The 23,500-nt window shown below is 42.9% G+C and overlaps 1 protein-coding gene across 29 annotated transcripts in view; it reads right to left on the bottom strand.

Annotated features, from left to right (window-relative positions):
• SLC9A6 (solute carrier family 9 member A6) overlaps positions 1-23,500 on the bottom strand; it is a 73,970-nt gene that overhangs the window by 47,360 nt on the left and 3,110 nt on the right. For 7 of the 29 annotated variants that reach the window (XM_015128281.3, XM_002806408.4, XM_077989359.1 and 4 more), the window contains exons 1-6: positions 15,031-15,084; positions 14,681-14,905; positions 5,590-5,789; positions 2,444-2,521; positions 2,068-2,144; positions 1,654-1,766 (exon numbers count right to left, since the gene is read on the bottom strand). In XM_015128281.3, coding sequence (XP_014983767.1) covers positions 1,654-1,766; positions 2,068-2,144; positions 2,444-2,521; positions 5,590-5,789; positions 14,681-14,849 — 637 coding nt within the window. In that variant the 5' untranslated portion in view covers positions 14,850-14,905; positions 15,031-15,084. Of the gene's footprint in view, positions 1-1,653; positions 1,767-2,067; positions 2,145-2,443; positions 2,522-5,589; positions 5,790-14,680; positions 15,085-16,694; positions 16,984-23,500 lie in introns of those variants that run through there. The other 22 variants (XM_015128280.2, XM_001101721.5, XM_077989354.1 and 19 more) reach the window with 8 other exon arrangements.

Here is a 23,500-nt window from a genome sequence, read left to right as displayed (position 1 = left end):
TAAAATGGCCTTCTAACTAATCTTTAAATCTTTTTTTTTTTTTTTTTTGGAGACAAGTTCTTGCTCTTGTCGCCCAGGCAGAGTGAGACTGCAGCCTCATTGCAGCTCACTGCAGCCTCAAACTCCTAGGCTCAAGTGGTCCTCCCACCTCAGCCTCCCAACTAGCTAGGACTACAGGCATGCACTCCCATGCTCAGCTATTTTTTTTTCTTTTTTTTTTTGTAGAGACAGGGTGTCACTGTGTTGCCTAGGCTGGTCTTGAACTCATAGTCTCAAGTGATCCTACAGTCTTGGCCTCCCAAAGCACTAGCATTTATACGCATGAGCCACTGTGCCCAGCCAAAATATCTCTCATAGAGTATTGAACACATTTTTCTCCTTCCCACAAAGCCCTGTGTTATCAGAGTTAACACAGGAATTCAGAGATAACCTTAGGATTCTACCTTTAATTGTGCTGGGTGACAATTAAAGATGATTAACTTACAAGGTTAAAAAGCAAAACAAAATGAACTTCAATGAGTCTTAAAGCATGCTAAAAGAAAACTTCCATCCTTAGTTCAAAAACATCAGTCTGTGTTCCTACCCCAACCTTTCCATTCTGTATCTTCTCCAAATTCCTAATTTGAATGTAGCTGTTAAGTTTACCAATACTCGGGCCGGGCGCGGTGGCTCAAGCCTGTAATCCCAGCACTTTGGGAGGCCGAGACGGGCGGATCACGAGGTCAGGAGATCAAGACCATCCTGGCTAACATGGTGAAACCCCGTCTCTACTAAAAAAAATACAAAAAACTAGCCGGGCGAGGTGGCGGGTGCCTGTAGTCCCAGCTACTCGGGAGGCTGAGGCAGGAGAATGGCGTAAACCCAGGAGGCGGAGCTTGCAGTGAGCTGAGATCCGGCCACTGCACTCCAGCCTGGGCGACAGAGCGAGACTCCGTCTCAAAAAAAAAAAAAAAAAAAGTTTACCAATACTCTATCAGGAAAACCAAACCCTAACTCAGTACAATTAAAATCATTCTGGAACACAACTTTTAGAAGATCTGACACTAAAAGTACAGGGGAACAAGTTGTGTTAATATTAAACAAACAACTGTACAATCATAAAGCTAATTTTATAAAAACAATTCTTTAATGTATATTAAAGTCCTCCAATGACTACAAATCAAACCTGTATTAGCACAACTGCCTTCTAACAATCATTTTTAAACATTTTTTTCTTACTGTTAAATGCATACAGCTGAATAGAAACAAAGATTTTTAGGGAACTGGTTTTCTAAAAGCTTGAATGGAAACATATAATTACTACCCATTTAAACTAATCTATAATCTAGTTCATCTTCTTCTATACCCAATCACTAGGGATAAAGACCAACATGAATTTCTGAAGAAAGTACCTTACGGTCCTTGTTGAAACAGCATCAACTTGTGGACCAGTAATAGGCAAATGTAATAAAAACAAAAAAAGTAAAAGGAAACAAATTTGTGCTGAAGCCAAAAGGAATCATGAATTTTGTTTTTTCCTCCACAATTAGAAAGTATAGTACTAAGGAAGTACCTAATCATGAATTCTACACCTCAAAGAAAGAAAAACCCACATGTATTTGACTGCAAAACAATGTACCTCAAGTATGTAAACTCCACTCATATAAAACATACCTGGATCAGTTGCTGATACAATGGCACCAAACAGTAGGCAATCTGTAAAGTAAAAATCTCCTGCAAGTTGTCCCGTTACCTTCATCAGCGTTACACAGCCATACATTATTGACCTGTTCAATAAACACAGTCCTACTTTAGAAAAAAATATCAACTGTTAAAAAAATTAGGATAAAGTAAGAATAAGAAGATGGGTTTACTGTAGTACTTTGTGACTAATCCCAAATTTAATTCATGTCATTGAAATATGGTAATACTTTGGTCTTAAGGAAAATTCAAACAACTTATTACCTATGAGAATACTGCAAAAGTCTTTAGACCCAGTCAGGAATATAACACTGCATAAATCAAAAATATATGATTTTAAAATTATAATTTGAAGGCTACAAAGTATTTTAAGCTTCAAATACTTACCCAATAACGAAACAAGAAATTGCTGTTCCAAGAAAAGCGTATGCTAGGATAGACCCGAGATTTCGGAAAAAATGTCTCTGACAAAAAAAAAAAAAAAAGTTACACTGTTAGAATACTTACCAGTTATTTGAAAAAGAAAAGGTTTTCTATGCTATGCTAATATTAAATGCATTATTCACTAGGACTAAATGCATTATTCACTAGGATAAATAAGAGAAAGCATTCTTGTACAGGTATAAATTTTAACATCTAAAAAGGGTATGGAGAGGAGAAAGGAGGGAATCTGGAAAGAACAGCCCATTTCTGAAGTGTCAAATATTACAAAGCCCACGGAGTTTCAGATTATTCAAAGTATATGAAAGACAAAAGGACTTACCCTTTTCAGGCTATAACCTGCATAAAATATGATAGGAGGAAGTAATATGTTGAAAAATACTTCTGGATCAAAAGTAACCTGTTAAAATAAAGAGTTCTTTTAGATCAATTCCCTAGAAGACCTCATATTCCATTATCAAATGATCAAAAAGAAAAAATACTAAATGTTAAACTAGTCAAAAGCAAGAACATTACTGTGTTAACTTTAAAATATTTCATATAGGATAGCTTCTGGGCCGGGCGCGGTGGCTCAAGCCTGTAATCCCAGCACTTTGGGAGGCCGAGACGGGCGGATCACGAGGTCAGGAGATCGAGACCATCCTGGATAACATGGTGAAACCCCGTCTCTACTAAAAAATACAAAAAAAAAACTAGCCGGGCGAGGTGGCGGGCGCCTGTAGTCCCAGCTACTCGGGAGGCTGAGGCAGGAGAATGGCGTAGACCCGGGAGGCGGAGCTTGCAGTGAGCTGAGATCCGGCCACTGCACTCCAGCCTGGGCGACAGAGCGAGACTCCGTCTCCAAAAAAAAAAAAGGGATAGCTTCTGTTCTACTTCTCAACCAAACGACCAGGAGATAGCATTGGAACAATCAGTTAAGGCCTATCTGTGGAAGGTGTATTAAAATACTATGCGATTAAAAAATGTTTCAGGAGGCTGAGGCAGGAGAATTGCTTGAACCTGGGAGGCAGAGGCTATAGTGAGCTGAGATTGCACCACCGCACTCCAGTCTGGGTGACAGAGCAAGACTCCAGCTAAACAAACAAACAAAAAGTTAAAAATAGGGCCAGGTGCAGTGGCTCACACCTGTAATCCCAGCACTTTGGGAGGCCGAGGTGGGTGGATCACCTGAAGTCAGGAGTTCAAGACCAGCCTAGCCAACATGGTGAAACCCCATCTCTACTAAAAATACAAAAATTAGCCGGGTGTAGTGGCACGTGCCTGTAATCCCAGCTACTCAGGAGGCTGAGGCAGGAGAATCGCTTGAACTCGGGAGGCAGAGATTGCAGTGAGCCAAGATCGTGCCAGTGCACTCCAGCCTGGGCAAAAGAGTGAGACTTTGTCTCAAAAAATAAATAAATAAATAAATAAGAGAAAGGATGAACATTATTTTTGCTTTAAATAAAAGAAACCTGGCTGGGTGCAGTGGCCCACGCCTGTAATCCCAGCACTTTGGGAGCCCGAGGCAGGTGGATCACTCGAGGTCAGGAGTTCGAGACCTGCCTGACCGACATGGCAAAACCCCATCTCTATTAAAAATATAAAATTAGCCAGGTATGGTGGTGCATGCCTGTAATCCCCGCTACTCGGGAGGCTGAGACAGGAGAAATGCTTGAACCTGGGAGGCGGAGGAGTCACAATCGTGCCACTGCACTCCAGCTTGGGCAACAAGAGCGAAACTCCGTCCCAAAAATAAATGAATGAATGAACGAAACCCCAAACTGGTAATATAAAACTTAAGAGTACAGTATTATTGCTGGCAAAAAGAAACAGATTTCTTACATAGATAACATCTCTAAAGGTGTATAATATTGTAGTAAAAAGTTTCTGTACGGCTCAGATTTCTACTTCCGATAGTCCACTCATTGTAAGATCTAGTCACCATAAAAATGTAAATGCCCCCTTCTGTTCATAAGGCTGCAGCAGAATGTGACATGAACACAAAGCAGCTACACACAAACCCATGCTAAAACTTCATTTACTAAAACTTTTAAGGAATTGGAATTTTCCACAGGTGGAAAGAACTCTTGCTGCAAGGTAAACCTCAAGTTCATATGAAATTTTAAAAGCATTAAATATGGTCAGAAACACAACCAAGTAGCTATAAAAGTCAAGTCCTGCCTGCACTCCTAGCACTTTGGGAGGCTGAGGTGGGTGGTTCGCCTGAGCCCAGGAGTTTGAGACGAGCCTAGACAACATGGTGAAACCCCAGCTCTACTAAAAATACAAAAATTAGTTGGGTATGGTGGCACGTGCTTGTAGTCTGAGTTACTAAGGAGGCTGAGGTTGGAGGGTCGCCTGAGCCTGGGAGGCGGGGGTTGCAGAGAGCTGAGATCATGCCACTACACTCCAGCCTGGGTGACAGAGTAAAACCCTATGTCAAAAAAAAAAAAAAAAAAAGTCAAGTCCTGAAGTCCTGCCAGTGTAGCAGACAGAAGTGAAGGCAAACAGCAAAGGGCAGGAGAAAACAAAGAGATATGATCAAAGTAGCACTGAGAAACCCCATGATAAACCTATGAGGGAGACAGGAGAAAGCAGCTCCAGGGATGGCTGGGAGCGAGTACAACTGCAACCCAAACTCTAACATAAAGCTTTATGCACAGCATGGTACAATACCTCAGACTCACACTTAGGGCCCCTGAAGTTGTGTCAGATTGTGAATCAAAGAAAGATTAAATTGTGATCAGTATAGAATACAAGCAAGGCAAGAAAGAATTGAAAGAAATATTAATAGAATATTTTAGGTATTATCAAATAAAGCCAACGTGCTGAAGTACTATAAAACTATAAGGATCGGCTGGGCACAGTGGCTCATGCCTGTAATCCCAGCACTTTGGGAGGCCGAGGCGGGGGAATCACTTGAGGTCAGGAGTTGGAGACCAGCCTGGCCAACATGGTAGAACCCCCTCTCTACTAAAAAATACAAAAATTAGCCGGGCGTGGTGGTGGGCGCCTGTCATCCCAGCTACTTGGGAGGCTGAGGCAGGAGAACTGCTTGAACCCAAGAGGCAGAGGCTGCAGTGAGCCACACCACTGCACTCTAGCCTGGGCGACAGAGTGAGACTCCATCTCAGAAAAAATAAAACAAATAAATAAAAAGAAAAAGAAAACTATAAGGACCATCTGCAAATGGAAAGAAACGCTTATAAATTCTGCTTAACTCAATCCCAGTCTCCGTTTATCACAACAAGCTGTAAATAACCTAGAGTGAAACAAAAAAGAGTTATACTACTTAGCCTCAATCAGAAAATGAGTTGTACAGCCATATCCATTTCCTTACATTATTACATTTGTTAATTCAGGTTTTACTCCATTTAAAAAGACTCATTATTTTAAATATCATTAAAAATCCATTACTTATTTTCTCCTGAATCATTTTGCTGCTAGTTAGACACAAAAAAGATTCAAACATTTCCTTTAAGAACTTACCTTTCTAAGCATTTCATTATCTTGAACATTATTGAGTTCATGTGAACTAATCTCTCCTTTCAGCGTATACTCATAAAATTTTCCACTAACATTTACCAGTAAGGTAGTTGGACTTGACTGCACTTCACAGCTCAGGGTCACATTATTTACATCACTCGGAACGTGAATGCCATACCGAAGCACAAGGCCCACCAAAAGACCTGGAAAAAAGAACAACATAAGCTCTTCTTGCCAACAGAGATCACTTCTTTTGTACCCCACACATAACTATGAATAAGAGAAAATCTCTTATGGTAGTTCCCTGTAGGTCAGAACTGATTTTTAGATGGAAAGCAGTTAAGTTTTAAAGTATTACTAAATTCATACAACAAACAGCCCAGTCTTCATATAATCCAGTGAAACAGGAGAGAAAAACATTCCCTAGGACAGCAGCACAGATCGCTGCATTTCTAGATCAATATCTAAACAAGTAATGAGGAAGGTAACAAAAGGAGAAAATATCTTCACATCATCTGTAGACAGAATGTACTCCAATGTGTCCCAACTCGACAGTGCAATCATGTTGGAAATGTGTTTTCTGGCCAGGCGTGGTGGCTTATGCCTGTAATCTTAGCACATTGGGAGGCCGAGATGGGCGGATTGCTTGGGAGCTCAGGAGTTCAAGACCAGCCTGGGAAACATGGTGAAACCCCATCTCTACTAAAATACAAAAAAATCAGCCGGGCGTGGTGGCGGGTGCCTGTAATCCCAGCTACTCAGGAGGCTGAGGTGTGAGAATTGCTTGAACCCAGGAGGCAGAAGTTGCAGTGAGCCGAGATCATGCCACTTCACTATAGCCTGGGCAACAAAGCAACACTCTGTCTCAAAAAAATAAAAATTAAATAAATAAAACAGAAAAAGAAAAAGAAATGTGTTTTTCACCTCCATCCATCAATTTATAAGACTTAAACAATGCACTTCATAAGTTTATTCCCAAAGCACATGGTTGGCCAAATAATGCACATTTAACAACTTGAAAAGTCAATAATATTTGTAGGTTGATTGAGTTCTTCTACTTCTAAAAGATCAGATTTTAATTTTAAATTATCTGCTTCAAAATCAAAACATGGAATAGAAGTCCTGAATCTGGCACTATGACATACAGATTGCTAAGATTATACCTGGATCATCCTATTGACATTCAAATATGCACAATGTTTTAGGTACTATAAAACTAATTTTTTTTTTTCCTGAGATGGAATCTTGCTCTGTTGCCCAGGCTGGAGTACAGTGGCATGATCTCAGCTCACTGCAACCTCCGCCTCCTGGGTCCAATCAATTCTCCTGCCTCAGCCTCCCGAGTAGCTGGGATTATAGGCGCACACCACCACGCCCGGCTAATTTTTGTATTTTTAGTAGAGATAGGGTTTCACCATGTTGGCCAGGCTGGTCTCAAACTCCTGACCTTGTAATCCATCCACCTTGGCCTCCCAAACTGCTGGGATTACAGGCGTGAGCCACCATGCCCAGCCCTATAAAACCACATTGATCAACTGTAATTGTTTAATAATGGCTTTACTGATATCTAATTCGAACACCAAAGTTTATCCTTTTAAACTGTACAATTCAGTAGTCTTTAGTATATTCACGAAGTTGGATATCAATCACCACTATCTAATTCTAGAACATTTTCATCCCTCCAAAAAGAACCTCACACCTACTAGCAGTCACTCTCCATTCCCCCATGCCCAAATCCAAGGTCCCTGCAACCAGTCATCTACTTTCTTTCTTTATGGACCTGCCTTTTCTAGACATTTCATACAAATGAACTCCTACAATATATGGCCTTTTGTGTCTGACTTCTCTCACTCAGCATAATATTTTCAAGGTTTATTTATGTTGTAGCATGGATCAGAACCTCATTTACTTTTATGGCCAAATGATATTTCATTGTATGGACATACCTCAACTACAAATAAAACCTAAACTTCTGGAACTTTCCTTAACTCCAAGATGCATAGTATACCACTACTAACTGCATTTTACCTTCCTATTGCCTTTCATTCTGACTAGCCAGCTATTCTTTTAATATGTGAATGAGTGTATTATGCTAGGTAGGCCTCCAGGGTTCAGAGATGAAAACAAGGTCCCTCCTTCAAGGAAAACTTGGACAATCATAATGCTATATATATATATATACACATATATATATACACATACACACACACACGTACACACACACACATACACACACACACAAGGTATTATAAAAACAGAAAAGAGACAACTACCCAAGCCTGGGGGAGTAAGACATTAGGGAAGTCTTTCCGGAGATGTCACCTGGGCAGGTAACAAACTAGAAGAAATAGGTATATTCCAAGTAGGGGAATAGTAGTACATATCCAGTCAAGGATGGAGAGAACACAGCCCATCCAGTGAATCAAGTAGTTCAGTATGGCCGGCTTATAAAGTGACAAGAGTTGAGGTTTGAAAGATTGGCAGGAGTTGAATCATAAAAGATCTTATCTGTTGGAGAAGGGAATTTGAAGTTTATCCCAAAAGTAAAATGAAGTCATGGAAGGCAGAGGCTTGATATCAGATTTCTACTTTAGAAAGACTGGCCTAGACTAGAGAGGGTCTAAAAGGCTAGATACAGGGCTACTGCAGGCATTCAGGCAATAGGAGTTTAGGTCCTAACCTAAGAGAGTACTGACAGGAGGGGAGAAGGATTTTAAGAAGGTATTGTATTTTAGTAAGATTTATTGACTGAGTAGAATAGACTGTGAGGAAGGGAGATGAAAGACTAAGAGGAACCTTAATTGACTTGGTAACCAGGTAGGTAAGTTGGCCTGAGCACCGAGGGGGATAGCAAGGCCATTCAATGAGGTAAGGAACATATACAGATGAACAGATTTACAGGGGAAAAGGCTACGTTCAGTTTTGGACAGGTTGAGTTGGATGTACTTGTGACACAGGCATAGTTGAGTATATGGTATCTGGAGCTAAAGCCGGGGGTCTCAACTGGAGTTATACACTGTGCAGTCATAAGATGGTTGAAGTCAGATGTAGATGAGATCGCCAGGGGAGCAAATAAAATGGGAAGAAGACCATGATATAGATCTGGGGTTTGATCTATTAATAGCCAACATTAAGGGTCTGCTAGAGGAGAAGGAGCTGATGAAGGAGTCTGAGAAGGAAAACCCCACAGGTGTAGGAAAAAAAAAGGAACCAGTGGTGGCAAAGTCAGGAAGAAAGGGAAAAAATTCATTTTTGAGGAGAAGGAAGTGACAAAAACTATCAAATGCTACAGTAAAGTGAAGTAAGGCAGGCATTAGAAGTATCCATTGGGTTTAGCAACAAGGAGACCATAGGTGACCTCGATAAGAGCAGTTTCAGTGGAGTAGCAGGGGTGGAAACCAGACCCAAATGAGAAGTGATGAAGCAGAAATGAGGAGGTATAAGAGCAGTAGTTGCCAGCCGGGCACAGTGGCTCACACCTGTAATCCTAGCACTTTGGGAGGCCAAGGCGGGTGGATCACTTGAGGTCAAGAGTTTGAGACCAGCCTGGCCAACAAGGTGAAACCTCATCTCTACTAAAAATACAAAAATTAGCTGAGGGTGGTGGCGGGCGCCTGTAATCCCAGCTACTTGGGAGGCTGAGGCAGGATAATTGCTTGAACCCAGGAGGTGGAGGTTGCAGTGAGCCGAGACCATGCCACCGCACTCCAGCCTGGACAATGAAGCAAAAACTCTGTCCAAAAAAAAGGGCAGTAGTTGCCCAGGAAGCAGGGAGGGAGTAGAGAGGAGTGATCTTTCTAGTCAATTTAGAGTCACATATATTTTTTAGAGTAGTAATGATTAATTCCTGAACAGTAATATAATGACACCAACTTTAAAAACGTTTAAACAAAGGTTCAAATTTAAAATAAACGAAAGACACCCTTTAAAAAATCTTACCTCCAAAAACAAAATTAAAAACTGACTGTTAGATAGCAACTGTGCTTGACAGACATAACCTAGAAAAGCCTGTAGATCCAGTCGTTCTGCCTGTATGAGATAGAAACAGCTCTTTTCTCTACTATTCCACGAGAGCTAATTAAGAGGCTCAGGAAAAGCTGTCCTCTTATATTTACATGCAAAAATCACAGACAAGCTACTACAAATACTAATAATGGCAGCATAAATTCTTTCCATGTCCCCAAGCCCAACCATGGTTTTTTTTGTTTTGTTTTGTTTTGTTTTTTTTTTTTTTGGAGACGGCGTCCTACTCTGTTGCTGAGGCTGGAGTGCAGTGGCGTGATCTCGGCTCACTGCAACCTCCGCCTCCCGAGTGCCCACTGGTTCTACTGTCAGCCCAAACCTATGCTAAAGCATCACTGGGTACCCCGAGGAGAGCTCAGCACTTGGGCAAATTTGAAACACATACTTTGGTCAATAAAACAACAGCATGGAGAATAATTATTTAGGTTGGAAACAAAATCAAGATCCCTTTATTATGGCACCAGCCTCTGAAAAATTGGGATTTATCTGAAAAAAATTCACAGATAAAGTTAACAAGGGTTCTTTAAAAGGCCAAATCCTAGTCAGAGAGTCAAAGCAATTCTCAGTGAAGGGATACAAAAACAGTGCTTTGTTAAGAGGCTAAAGCAGAAACTTCTAGCCTCCTACATAGAGGGAGGCACAGAAAATATTTGTATTATGAAATTTTAAATGACCACTAACAGGCAACAAAGAACACAACCACAGCTGGACGCTGTGGCTCACGCCTGTAATCCTAGCACTTTGGGAGGCCGAGGCGGGTGGATCACGAGGTCAGAAGATCGAGACCATCCTGGCTAATACAGTGAAACCCCGTCTCTACTAAAATTACAAAAAATTTAGCTGGGCGTGGTGGCGGGCACCTGTAGTCCCAGCTACTCTGGAGGCTGAGGCAGGAGAATGGTGTGAACCCAGGAGGCGGAGCTTACAGTGAGCCAGATAGCGCCACTGCATTCCAGCCTGGGCAACAGAGCGAGACTCCATCTCAAAACAAAAACAAAAACAGAAAAACATAACCACAAAGAGATATCTTTCACAAAACAGAGAGGTCCTACCCCTTCTACACATTTCTGACCCTCCTGTGCTGAAAACTCCCCCAGTGATACAAAATTCAGCATCACCCAAGGCCCCACTAATGTGTGATTCTCCCAGTTGGCAGCGACTGGTTTCCTCATGGATTTCAGCCCATTCTTCCAGCCAATCACACCTGAAGCCTCTGATAGTCAAAAAATATAGGAAGAACATCACTAGGGCATTAAGTGTGACCAAAACTGATACAATTTCTACAGATTAGTTTTGTGAAAGATATGATGAGAAATAAGGTATGAGCCATAGTCATTAGATGATAAGTGCTTTGTGGGCTGATACTGTGGCTTAGACATGTATTTCTCATCATATCCCATACATCATAGACATCTAATCAATATTTATTGATGAATCACATTGGTTAAGCCTCAGACTCCGGATGCCTTAAGCTTAAGGCAAAACAAATATTTCTGCCATATTTTGCTTTTTACACCATCTATAAGCACACCATAGTGAGTGATCACTTTTCAGACTTAAATTTTAACTACCTCGGCAACTTTACTAACAGTGACTCACTTTTAAGCTTCTTAAGAAAGCTAGCCCAATGAGCAAAACATGTGGGTGCTTTGCGATTGTGTGTTTGTAACTGGAGCAATTGGTCTATATTACAATCTAGAAACTGACTACTTTGGCAATTTAAACTGTTTTTACTCTTGCTTCTCAGATAAAGGAAAAGCTCATTTTTAATAGCATTTTCCAGGATTTACATAGCTAACCCAATATCACAGGAATAAGATCACTGGTGGGCTGAATCTTAGAGGTTTAGGCATTCCATTTTGACCCCAGAGTCATGCTGAAAAATAAAGGTCTTAAAATAATATATTATTAATAATAAGATAGCCATGATGTTGTGAGAGCTGTAAGAAAAATGACAGACATTAAATAGGACTAGAAAATTTCAATTTCTGGCCAGGCAAGATGGCTCACACTTATAATCCCAGCACTGTGGGAGGCCAAGGTGGGAGGAGAGCTTGAGCCCAAGAGCTTGAGACCAGCCTGGGCAACATGTGAAGACCCCCCTACACTCGCGTCTCCACAAATATAAAAATAAAAAATTAGCCAGGTGTGGTGGTGCACACCTGTAGTTAGTTACTCAGAAGGGTGAGGTGGGAGGATCGCTTAAGCCCAGGACGTTGAGGCTGCAGTGAGCTATGACCCCACCACTGCACTCCAGCCTAGGCAACAGAGCAACACTCTATCAAAAATAGAAAAAAAAAAAAAAGAAAAAGAAAACTTCAATTTTCATGGTATTGAAAATACTTTGACCCCCCACAAAAATAAAAGAAGGAAGGAAGGAAGGAAGGAGGGAGGGAAGGAGGGAGGGAGGGAGGGAGGGAGGGAGGGAGGGAAGGAAGGAAGGAAGGAAGGAAGGAAGGAAGGAAGGAAGGAAGGAAGGAAGGAAATACTTTGACCCAATCCCATCTATTCTCAAACTGGACTTGCGAGTTAAGTTAGGAGGCTGTTTGGTCCACAGCACCCATTGCCCACAATGAGAAAATAGGATAGGCTAAAGAACGCCAAGTCAACTCCAGATTTGACTCCCAGACTAACACTCTCGCACTCTACAGTCCACAAGAGATACCCTTGTTTTTCCTTCAAAAAATATTAACACCAAGGTACTCTATCACTTTTTATTAACTTAGAAACCTCACAAAATGCAATCAGTAATCCTTCTTTTCCACTTCAGTCCTAGAGTTAGATGAGGTTAGTGATATCAGCTACCAAAGAGAAAATATATCCAGGGCAATTCAAAGCCCCTATTTGATTCTATTAAAAAGACTGTTATTTGTCCCTTGACTTATGAGACTGACCAATTAAAAGAGTTGTTCTGGGCCTAATCTGAGAAAATGCAGTTTTAACAGCAAGAATAATAATAATAGCACAGCTATCATTTCTTGGGCATTTACTTAAGGGTCAGTTACTAGTCTAAAAGCATGTCTTCCTCACAGTAATCCTACTATCATCATCCCCAAAGTATAGATGATGGTAAAAGAGAGTAAGGGACTTGTCTAAGATCACACATACCTATGGGCAGAGTGGGGTGGGAATCTAGGTCTGATTCTAAAGCAGGGGTTGGAAAACTACAGCCCTTGGTCTGTTTTTGTACGGCCCGAGAGCTAAGAATAGTTTTTATGTTTGTCAAACTTTGTAAAAAAAAAAAAAAAAAAAAATCAAAGAAAAAATGCAACAGAGACAGAGATCTACGTATCCACAAGGTCAACAATCATTACCACCTGGCCTTTTACAGAAAAAAAAAAAAATTGCTGACCTCTGGTCTAAAGCCTTGTACCTTTAATTACCACATCATACTATGTCCCTCTATAAAAGAAGTATCTGTGATCAGTTCATTACTTTAACTCGATAACACTCATTTGGCATTTAACCAAATTTAAGATGCCATTATTTTATTTATATGATCTGCCTACAAGTTCCTTGAAGGCAAAGATCTTACACCTCTTTGTATTTTCTGAGCATAATACATAGAAGGTTTATCAATAAATGTTTGTTGAGGATAGTAAATCACACACTGTTATGCAGAAAATTACATAGAAATGTATAGCTTATCTGGCCAATGTGGCTTAAGGCGCACTGCAAATGAAATGCAAAATATATGAAATATAAAAGCCATCTAATACGTCTAAAAACTAGGAATCTTAGTGAGCAGAGATATTTTACACGCAGGCTCAAAACTGTATTCTCTTACAAAGGAAAAATAAGCCTGAGTTCATGCATTTTCCTGAGGCACACAACTACCTTTCCTTGCTACCCTTGAAAGATGCACATTCCAGAAGTCTGGATTTACTGGGGGGCGGGGGTTTGCATGGAGAAATGTCTTTTGTGCCAAAGCTTCATCTACCTATCTGCAAGTCTGAGAGACAAACCTCGACAAGCTCATTGGTTTAAATGTTCCAAATGAAGATAATCTTCACAAATGTACTGCACAGAAAGAATTGTTTGTCCGCCCTCATCTCTTCAGCAATACCCGCACAGTCAGATTAATACAGTCGGCAATATGTATCTTCTTTTCCCCTCTTGAGGCCCCAGCACAGCTCAAAATGCCTCTGAGCCCACACTTTGATTTACCCTTCTCGCCTCGTCACCAAAAAACAAATAAATAAACCTCAGAAAGCAGACTGAGACACAAGAACCGAAGCCATTTATTCTACAATCGGTCAATAACCTCATGCCAACAGCAAGTCACCCATACTGCATATGCGTGGTGTTTGTAATTACTGTTTGTCTGAACTGTCCTGATCATCGTATAGTACACTACACTGCTGGAAGGACCTTAACTCTTCCTCGTCCTCACTTTTGTTCGCCTGAATTGGACGGGTCAACCATATGTATCCATATCAGATATTAGAGGAATAGTACAATAAATGGGACGTCATTAAAAATGCCCTAAGCCTTCTGTAGCCTATTTCACGTTCGGGGTTTTTTTTCGGACTCCACAGGAATAAGATCTTCCTTTGCAACCTCGAAAGGACAGGGCGTAGCAGGAGCTAGATGATGAGTAAAGGTCGACTCTGGCTCCAGAAGAACGCCAGATTCTGGGCAGTAGAGATACTACTGCAGTTTCAATGAACCTTAAACAAACTGACACCCCAGAGAAATGGATCGCAATGGTGTCTCCCCTCCCCCAGGCTCCAACCCAATTCCAGACACCGCACCCACTCCTTTTCCATCCTCAGCCCCGGGTCCCGAGCTTGGTAGGCAAGGAAAGGGTGGGGGGTGGGGGTGCGGAGGAAAAAGGGGGTGGGGTCGGAAGCGAAAAAGGTGTGGAGAGGCAAAGAAAATGGGGCGCGAGGCTTAAGAGGAAAGGGGGTGAGGCAGAGAAACGCGGGGTAGGGGGAAGGCGAGGCAGAAAATGGAAGGAATTGGAAGGGGAGCCGAACGTAGGCCGAGCAGGGCCAGGAGAGGAGGCGAAGCAGCCGGCGGGCAGAGAAAGGGGCAGCGCCAAGGGGCTGACAAGGGTTCAGGCACTTGCCATAAATCATAGCCAGGCCGGTTTCGTGCAGGAAGCGGGCCCGGCGGTGCTTGAAGAGCCAGATCGTGAGAATAGTGAGGGTGAGCAGCAGGATGAAGATGAGCAGGTTGGCGCTGTCCTGCCGGTGGCTCTCCTCGGCTTGCTTCTCGGACACGATCTCCTCGTCCATGGCTCTCGCCTCTCCGCCGCCGCCGTCCGAAGCCCCTGCCCAGTCAAAGACGCCCACTGCGAGGAGCAACCAAAGGGGCCGCATGAGCCTGCGGGCTCGGGGACCGCCGCCGACGCCACGGCGGAGGGGTGCCCGCCGCCAGCCGCGCCGAGCCATGTCTCCCCCCGCCTCCCGCCCCTACCTCACCGGCGGCCGCCCGCGGTCGGACCACTCCCCGAGGGCTCACGGGAAAGGGGCGGGGCCCGGGGGTAGCCGTCGGAGCGCGCGCCGCCGCAGCCGCTCTTAAAGGGGCCGCGGCATCCCAAGCTCGCACTGCCCCGTTCCTTTGCCCCTCTGTCCTAGGTCACACGCACCCATAGGCGCTGCCGGGGAATGAAAGGCCGTCTAAACTAGCCCACTGCCTTCGGCTAAAGAAATATCAGCTCAGTGTAATCAAGCAGAGGCAGACTGCGCTGTCTACTTTGATCCTATTCTTAGAGCTCTCAGGGGAATCGATCTTTCATAACCCATCTCAATATCGTCCCCCAGTGTCTCTTAACAGGATAAGTCGTCCCCTTGGGAGGAGCCTCAATCTCCATCTCTGTAATTTAAATTTAAATCGGATTCTCCTTGTATTGTCCTCATTGGAAAACACACACACACACACACACACACACACACACACACAGCACTGTAGCAGTTCATAAAACAATCGACTCGAAGGTATGGATTATGTGTGTGTCTGTGTAGTCGGTTTTCTTTACATGTAAACATCTGATATAAGTCATCTCTCATAATAGGAATCTGTACACAGAAACTCATCAACCTTACAGCAAAGATTGGATCGGTTTGTGCTTAGATTTTCCAATGCTCGTAAACACTTCCCTCCTGAAGAAGAAATCTTGGGTACTGTGGTGGATTTCTCCTTCTCCTCTTGCTCCTTTTAACTGCTGTTTTAAAGTAAATGTTCCCAGCTCAGAAGTCACCTTTGACCCCTATCTCTCATCTCTCCTCTTTAGTATTCCTCAGGATAGTATTTTTCTTTCTGTTCTCAGCCTGTCCAACCTCTCTCACCAGAATTTTCAGTTATCACCTCTATACTGGAGCTTTGTTTTTTGAGAACAGTGACTTCCTATTTTTTCCATATTTCTCAGATCGCTCCTTAGTTTGTGTGGGCTCTTCGTTTTCTCAAGACTTTGATTTCAACATGAATGAGCTACAAGTCTCAAGCCCTGGCCTGCTGCCCTAACTTCAGGCCTCTACCTGTTGGATTCTGAGCATACCCTGTTGAGGCTCCTACCACCCTCAAAACTAAAAATATTTTAAAATGAGCTCATTTGAAATGAGTTCCCCCTACAAGTGCAAATTCCTTCTCAAATTCTTCATACCATCAGTGGTACCACTATCAGTTCAATTCCTATCATTCTGCCTGGAACTCATGATTCTCAAATCTTTCTTTCCATCTCATGGCCATATAACCTCCTTGCTAAAACAAGTAATACTCAGGCAACTCCAAGCTGTCCCTGTGTGTATTCATCCTCACTAACTGGCTCTCTAAGCTCTCAGGATGATAAGCTAAACAAAAAAAGCACTCAAACGATGTCCAATTCCACTTTCTGTCCATCGGGTCAGGAACTGTCCCAGATCAGAGCCAGTGACTGTGTGCCCATTCTCTGCTGTTAATACTTGGGTCTGTGTCTTCCCAAGAAACCTCATGGCTGCCTGTTCCCATATACTCTGATTCCACTCGAACCACACTGTTCTGTTCACGCAGGGCTGGGCTTTGTGGAAGCAAGAAACCTAGGTGAGGATCCTTCCCAGTCTCCCCATCATCCCCTCCCCAGAAGACCTAGTAAATGAGCTTACCTGCTTCTTCACGCCTAACTGCTCATTCCAAGGCTGTTTTGTCCCAGCACAAACCCACTTTTCACTGAGTGTTTGGAACTTGAAGAAAAAAAAAGGAGCCACAGATTGCTTCCCTGACCAGAGTCAGCAAATGTGTTCAAGCACCAGACTCTACTACCTCTGTTTATGTGGCCCCAGCAACTTAGTATGCCCCTCAGCAACCTCTTTGTATTCGAGTTCCAGGAGGAATCTTGAAATGGTAATAACTTCTACAGGGCAGCCAATCCCCCTGTGGCATCCGCTCCCCCCAGAATGTACTTCTTTCTTCATCTAACACTGCTTTATACTTCTGACGCCTACACCCCGGTTTCTCCTCTTGCTACTGCCCTCCCTTTCCATCTTTGTCATTGTGCTCCCTGGAATGTTCTTCCTTGTAAACATACTACTCAATCCTCTCAGTCACTGCATGGATGGCCCCTCCATCTCCTTTCATTACCAGAACCCACGTCTCTCCCAGGATATCACACGCTCAGACGCTGTTGCAAGTGGAGGTTGTTCATTCTCATTTGGTCACAGCCCCACTGTCCTACACGTATACACAACTCACACCCTGCATCAGGTGAGGTGAAGGAGTTGGCACTGTGCTCACTTCCCATTGTTTCACATTGTTTCAAACTCACCCCTCCACCCTCCACTGAAGTTCTAACACCTTCTCCTTCCCCATGGTCGTCACTTATTGGCTTCCTGGTCACTCCTACACATTCACTGAGTACTAGGGAATCTGGTTCACAGGCTTCCTCTTTCCTCCCACCCCACTCCCCAGGCCTGACATCATCCTGAGTGACTTCACTGCTCATATAGACAACTTACCCCGAATCCAGCCTTGCTTCCTTTGTCACTGAGAAAGTCAAGGCATTCTGGAAAAATCCTACCCTGCTATCTACTTAAATATCCCAGCAGTGCCCATCCTTTCTTTCTCCTCTCAGCCACAGTGGAAGAGGTGTTTCCTTCTCCCTTAAGAAGCTAATTGGCCAGGCATGGTGGCTTATGCCTATGATCTCAGTACTTTGGGAGGCCAAGGCAGGTGCATCACTTGAGCCCAGGAGTTCAAGACCAGCCTGAGCAACATAGCGAAACCCTGTCTCTACAAAAATCACAGAAATTAGCTGGGCGTGGTGCGCGCGTGCCTGTAGCACCAGCTACTGAGGAGGTTGAGGAAGGAGGAGGGCTTGAGCCCAGGAGATGGAGGTTGTAGTGAGCTGAGATCGGGCCAGCCTGGGTGACAGAGTGAGACCCTGTCTCAAAAAAAAAAAAAAAAAAAAAAAAAAAAGTGAATTGATCAAACTGTACTCTGCATGTCATCACTTCCTTTCCTCTTCTTCTAAGATCTACTCCAACAATCACCGCCCCCCCACCAACCCGCCCCCGCCTCCACTATCTTCAGTGGCTCCTTCTCTATCATTTCTTTCTGCTCTCCATGAACATTTTCAGGTCTCCTCTGAGAAATACCTTTTCATCCACACCCCTCCGGCTACTGCACTATCTCTCCTTTCCTCTTCAGAGATAAGCTTCTCAAAGGAGTTGTCTGTGTTCTCTGCACTCCCATCCAGGGAGTGCAGGGATAGTCCAGGGATTATCAAAAATCAGACTACAGTCTGAGGGCCAAATCCAGCCTCCTACCTCTTTTTGTATGTCTTGAAACTAAGAATGTTTTTCACATGTTTTAAGGGCTGAGAAAAAAAGAATTAAAGAATATTTTGTGACATGTGAAAGTGATGTGAAATTCAAATTTCTGTGTTCCTCAATAATGGTTTATCAGACATGGCTATGTCCATTCCTTTACTTATTGTCTATGGCTGCTTTAGCGCTACAAGGGCAGAGTTGAGCAGTTGCGAAAGAGACTGTGGACTGCAAAGTCTACATATATAGTATCTGGCCTTTTGCCAGAAAGATATGCTGACCTTTTCTTTAGTCTCTGCCAATCATTCCTCTACACTTTTATAAGAGGGGTGATTCTGGAACACAAATCCTCTAATACCCCCCACCTTGCTTTTGGCTATGGCTCCTTAGCCTGGCACCCAATGCCCCACACACCCTGCCTCCAGACTGCCTCTTCACCCTTATATCCTGTCCGTATTTCCCAAATATATTTTGCTTCCACCATTCTGAACTCCTTCTAGTTCCTTGAATGCTTCATGTGGTTTCTTGCCATCTATGTGCCTTTCCATGTATTCCTTCTGCTTAGATAGTCCTCAACTTTTTCCCTCACCTAACTAAGTTCTACTTGTCTGACAAAACTCAGATTAAAGATCACCAAATTTTCCAGGATGCCCTCAGGCTGAGTTAGGAGCCTGATATGGTTAGGCTCTGTCTCCCCATCCAAATCTCATGTCGAATTGTCATCCCCACGTGTTGGGGGAGGGACCTGGTGAGAGGCGATTGGATCATGGGGACAATTTCCCCCATGCTGTTCTTGTGATAGTGAGTGCGTTCTCAGGCTCTCTGAGGGTTTAAAAGTGTGTGGCGGTTCCTCCCTCGCTCTTTGTTTCCTGCTGCCATAAGAAGACATTCCTTGCTTCCTCTTTGCCTTCCACCATGATTGCAAGTTTCCTGAGATCCCCCTCCCCAAGTCATGCTTCCTGTACAGCCTCCAGAACTGTGAGTCAATTAAACCTCTTTTCTTCATAAATTACCCAGTCCTCAGGTAGTTCGTTATAGCGGTGTGAGAATAGACTAATACAGGGCCCCTCTTCAGAAAGGGTTCCATGGCCCCCTGGGAAGATCTCTATCCTAGTAGCTCTCATGATGTATTGTCATGTTTGATTGACAAGTTCGTCATTCAACAGGTCATGAGCATCTTGAGGGCAGGAACTAGGCTTCATTTATTTCCTTACAGACAGCATCTAGCATAAGGCCTAACCAAAACAGAAACTTAATAAAACATATCTGTGCATCAATAAATGTCTCTTAGGCCAAGCATGGTGGCTCACACCTATAATCCCAGCACTTTAGGAGGCTGAGGCAGGAGGATTGTTTAAGGCCAGAAGTTTGAGACCAGCCTGGGCAACATAGTGAGAACTCATCTCTACAAAAATTTTAAAAATTAGCTAGGTATGGTGGTGTGCACCTGTGGTCCCAACTATTTCGGAAGCTGAGGTGGGAGGATTGCTTGAGCCCAGAAGTTCGAGGTTACGGTGACCTATGATCATGCCACTGCACTCCAGCCTAGACAACAGAGTGAGACCCCGACTCTAAAAATAATAAATAAATATCTCTTAAATTTAATTAAGTGCCAAAGAAATCTTCATATCTGCAGATAACATTACATTTTTCCAGGTAGAGAGATTCAATTCAAGGATAAACTGAAAAGAGAGCTTCACTCAGTGTAATACTAGATGACTGAACAGCATAGATAAGTTTAGTCAACATAGTCATTGATTCATTGGAGGTGCTTGATAAACACTGAATTGAATAATTCATGTATTGGCGGGAGGCTGAGGCAGGAGAATCACTTGAACCGGGGAGGCCAAGGTTGCAGTGAGCCGAGACTGCACCATTGCACTGCAGCCTGGGCAACAGAGTGAGACTCCGTCCTTAAAAAAAAAAAAAAAAAAATCACATATTGGGGACAGGCTGAAAAACTAGGTTGATGTCATATTGTGGAAGTTCTCTATGCCACAGAAAATTTTAACTCATTCATTTTCCTGGTCAAAAACTTCCCCAATATTAATTTGGCAACAGGAAAGAGGGTGAATGAAATGTGGAGGCCGGTGCAGTGACTCATGCCTGTAATCCCAGTATTTTGGGTGGCTAAGGTGGGCAGATCACTTGAGGTCAAGAGTTTAAGACCAGCCTGGGCAACATGGTAAAACACCATCTCTACTAAAAATACAAAAATTAGCTGGGCGTGGTGGTGTGCACCTGTAATTCCAGCTACTCGGGAGGCTGAGGTGGGAGAATCGCTTGGACCTGGAAGGTGGAGGTTGCAGTGAGCTGAGATTGTGCCACTGCACTCCAGCCTGGGCAACAGAGCAAGACCGCGTTTCAATAAAAAAAAAAGAAAGAAATGTGGAAAGATAAGTACTAGGGAGGCCAGGTAGGAGGTTAGAAAGGTCATCTTGCTGAAAAGTAGTGAGGCCTTAACTTAGCAGGTGCAGTAGGAATGTATATGGAAAGTTAGATGCAAAGAGCCAATGCAGAGGTAGGATTAACTTGTCTTGGAATTGATTGGGTGGGTGAGTGGGGAGTGCCTGAGGAAGAAGAACTGAGAGATGACTCCAAAGGTTTGAACTTGCATAACTGAAAAACAGAGGGCTGTCAGTAGCATTAATGTGGGAGTCAGAAAGTAGAGCTCAACTATAGACAGGTTGGATTTAAGGAACTGGTAGGATATCCAAGAACAGATGTCAACATAGGCACTTAGAAACTTGGCTCTGCAGTTCAGGAGTAAAGACTGGACCAGCGATGGATTTTTGAGCTATATGCATAATATTGACGCTGTGACAGCGCCAAAGAAGAGAAGGTGTAAAGAGACTTGGACTTGAGGTAGTAGTATAGAAAATGCCTATATTCGTGTGGAACAAAGAATAGGTCACAGATATACCCAGGATAAGGATGCTGAGGTTTTCAGTTTTGTTACTGAAATACCAGGAGTCCCATCTAGGCCCTGCTGCTTGCTGCACAGAAAACCAATCACTGAGACAGTGAGTACTGCCAAGGAAGAAAGCTTTAATTGGGTGCTGCAGCGGAGAAGATGGGAGCTCAGTCTCAAATCCATCTCCCTGACCGACTAAAACTAGGGGTTTACAAAGCAGGGAAGAAATGCAATAATGTATAAGAAGACAAAAAGTGGGGAGGGGAAAGGAAGCAATCATGATGAATGAGGGGTCTGGCATCTGGTGTGGTGGTATCTGCTGTGGTGGTCTGGTGAATTTCAGTTACTTGATGCTTTTTTTTGAGAGGCCTGAAGGTCCTTTCCTGAGAAAGGAACTCAGATCAAACAAATGTAAGTTTCAAGTTTTAAGACCAGAAGGGTCAATTTCTACGTTTATCAAAAAGAACAGTCTACAGGACTACTGGATCAGTTTCAGTTTATTTTCTCAACAGACCAACCCAATGTGCTCAAAGAGCAAATAAGATTTGCAGTGTCATTAGCAAGGTTATTTGATTTTTTCTTTTTCTTTTTTTTTTCTTTTTCTTTTGAGATGGAATCTTGCTCTGTTGACCAGGCTGGAGTGCGGTGGTGTGATCTTGGCTCACTGCAACCTCCACCTCCCAGGTTCAAGTGATTCTCCTGCCTCAGCCTCCCAAGTAGCTGGGATTACAGGCATGCACCACCACACCTGGCTAATTTTTATATTTTTAGTAGAGATGGGGTTTCACCATGTTGGCTAGGCTGGTCTTGAACTCCTGACCTCAAGTGATCTGCCCGCCTCAGCCTCCCAAAGTGCTGGGATTACAAGCGTGAGCCACCGCGCCCAGCTAGGAAGGCTATTTGAAATGAATAATCATATTAACCTCATACAAGTAACCTAGGATACTTTGTGCAGATGTGGTAATGAAACCCTAAGAGAAATATTAGTAGATCTGGAAATGGTCCAAAGAAGAGCAATTAAAATAGTCAAAGGGGAGAAGCAAGTGACGTTTTAGGAAAGACTAAAAAGGTAAGGAACCTCTTTAGCTTGGAAAAATAGCTAGAAGAGTCAATAGCAACAACAACAATGGCTAACATTTATTTAGTGTTTACTATGTGTAAGACTATTCTAATCACTTTGTATGTATCATCTCACTCAATCCTGATAACAACCTAGGCAGGTAAACACTATTATTATCCTCACTTCACAGATGAGAAAACTGGGGCATGGTGAAGTTAAGTAACTTCTCCGATCTCTCAGAGGTAGAAAAGGAAAAGCAAGGATTCAAACCCAATAGGATTCCAGAGCATATGCTTTTAACCACTGTAGTATAAATCATCCAGTAAATAAACAAAACTTAAAGATATGAATCATGTAACCACAGTACTGTTTACTAAGATTCAAAACTTAAAATACCAAGGTACCACTTAATGCTTCAAGACAAATACTTTTTTTATTGCTTGAATTTCTTACAGTGAGCTCATACCACTTTGGTAAAGATGAAAAAAGTAAACAGGATGCGATTTCAGTATTGAAAGTACTAGTTTACTCAGCAGGTAGTAAACTTCTAGAATGTGTTACCCAGAGAGGTTGTACAAAATATAAATACCTCGAAGAAACGTTTAGTGCCTACAATAGATATATACATCATAAATATCTATAATAGCCAGGAGCATATTCCTAAGGAAAGTGGAATTTTGAACCAGGTGGGAAAGGACAGAGTGTGCCAGAGAGAGGGAGAATCTGCATGGAAAATGGAGACGTGGATAAGTAGTGTGTGAAGATACTCGTGGAGCTGGGTGGCATGTAATAAAGTCAATTAGCCTGAAGACAAGTCTGGGATAGCAGTGCTTTCTCTATTCAGTGAACTACCCTGGGAAACATGATGAGTCTTCACAAATAACATCTCAGTAGGAAACGCTTTAGAGACCATTATCCCCATCTTTAATAACATCCACATCATTTATCCAAGGTACATATGGAAAATGGTTCTTTCTTTGGAAAAACAAACAGCACTTCTGGGGTCACTTAGGAATGTAAATGCACTTTCTCATGAGGTTTGACTTTTGTTCTAAAAGCTCATGACAATAGTGCTACCACTAGCTGTACCTTGCACCTTTGGGATTAACTGCAACTTAAAGAACCATGTATGAGTGAACCCAAGATACTTGTTTCAGTGATAGAGTCCTTGGT

The sequence above is a fragment of the Macaca mulatta genome, chromosome X, assembly GCF_049350105.2.
Source record: "Macaca mulatta isolate MMU2019108-1 chromosome X, T2T-MMU8v2.0, whole genome shotgun sequence".
Classification (NCBI taxonomy): Eukaryota; Metazoa; Chordata; class Mammalia; order Primates; family Cercopithecidae; genus Macaca; species Macaca mulatta.
The sequence above is the reverse complement of the archived record's forward strand: the minus strand, read 5'-3'. Positions and strand labels throughout refer to the sequence as shown.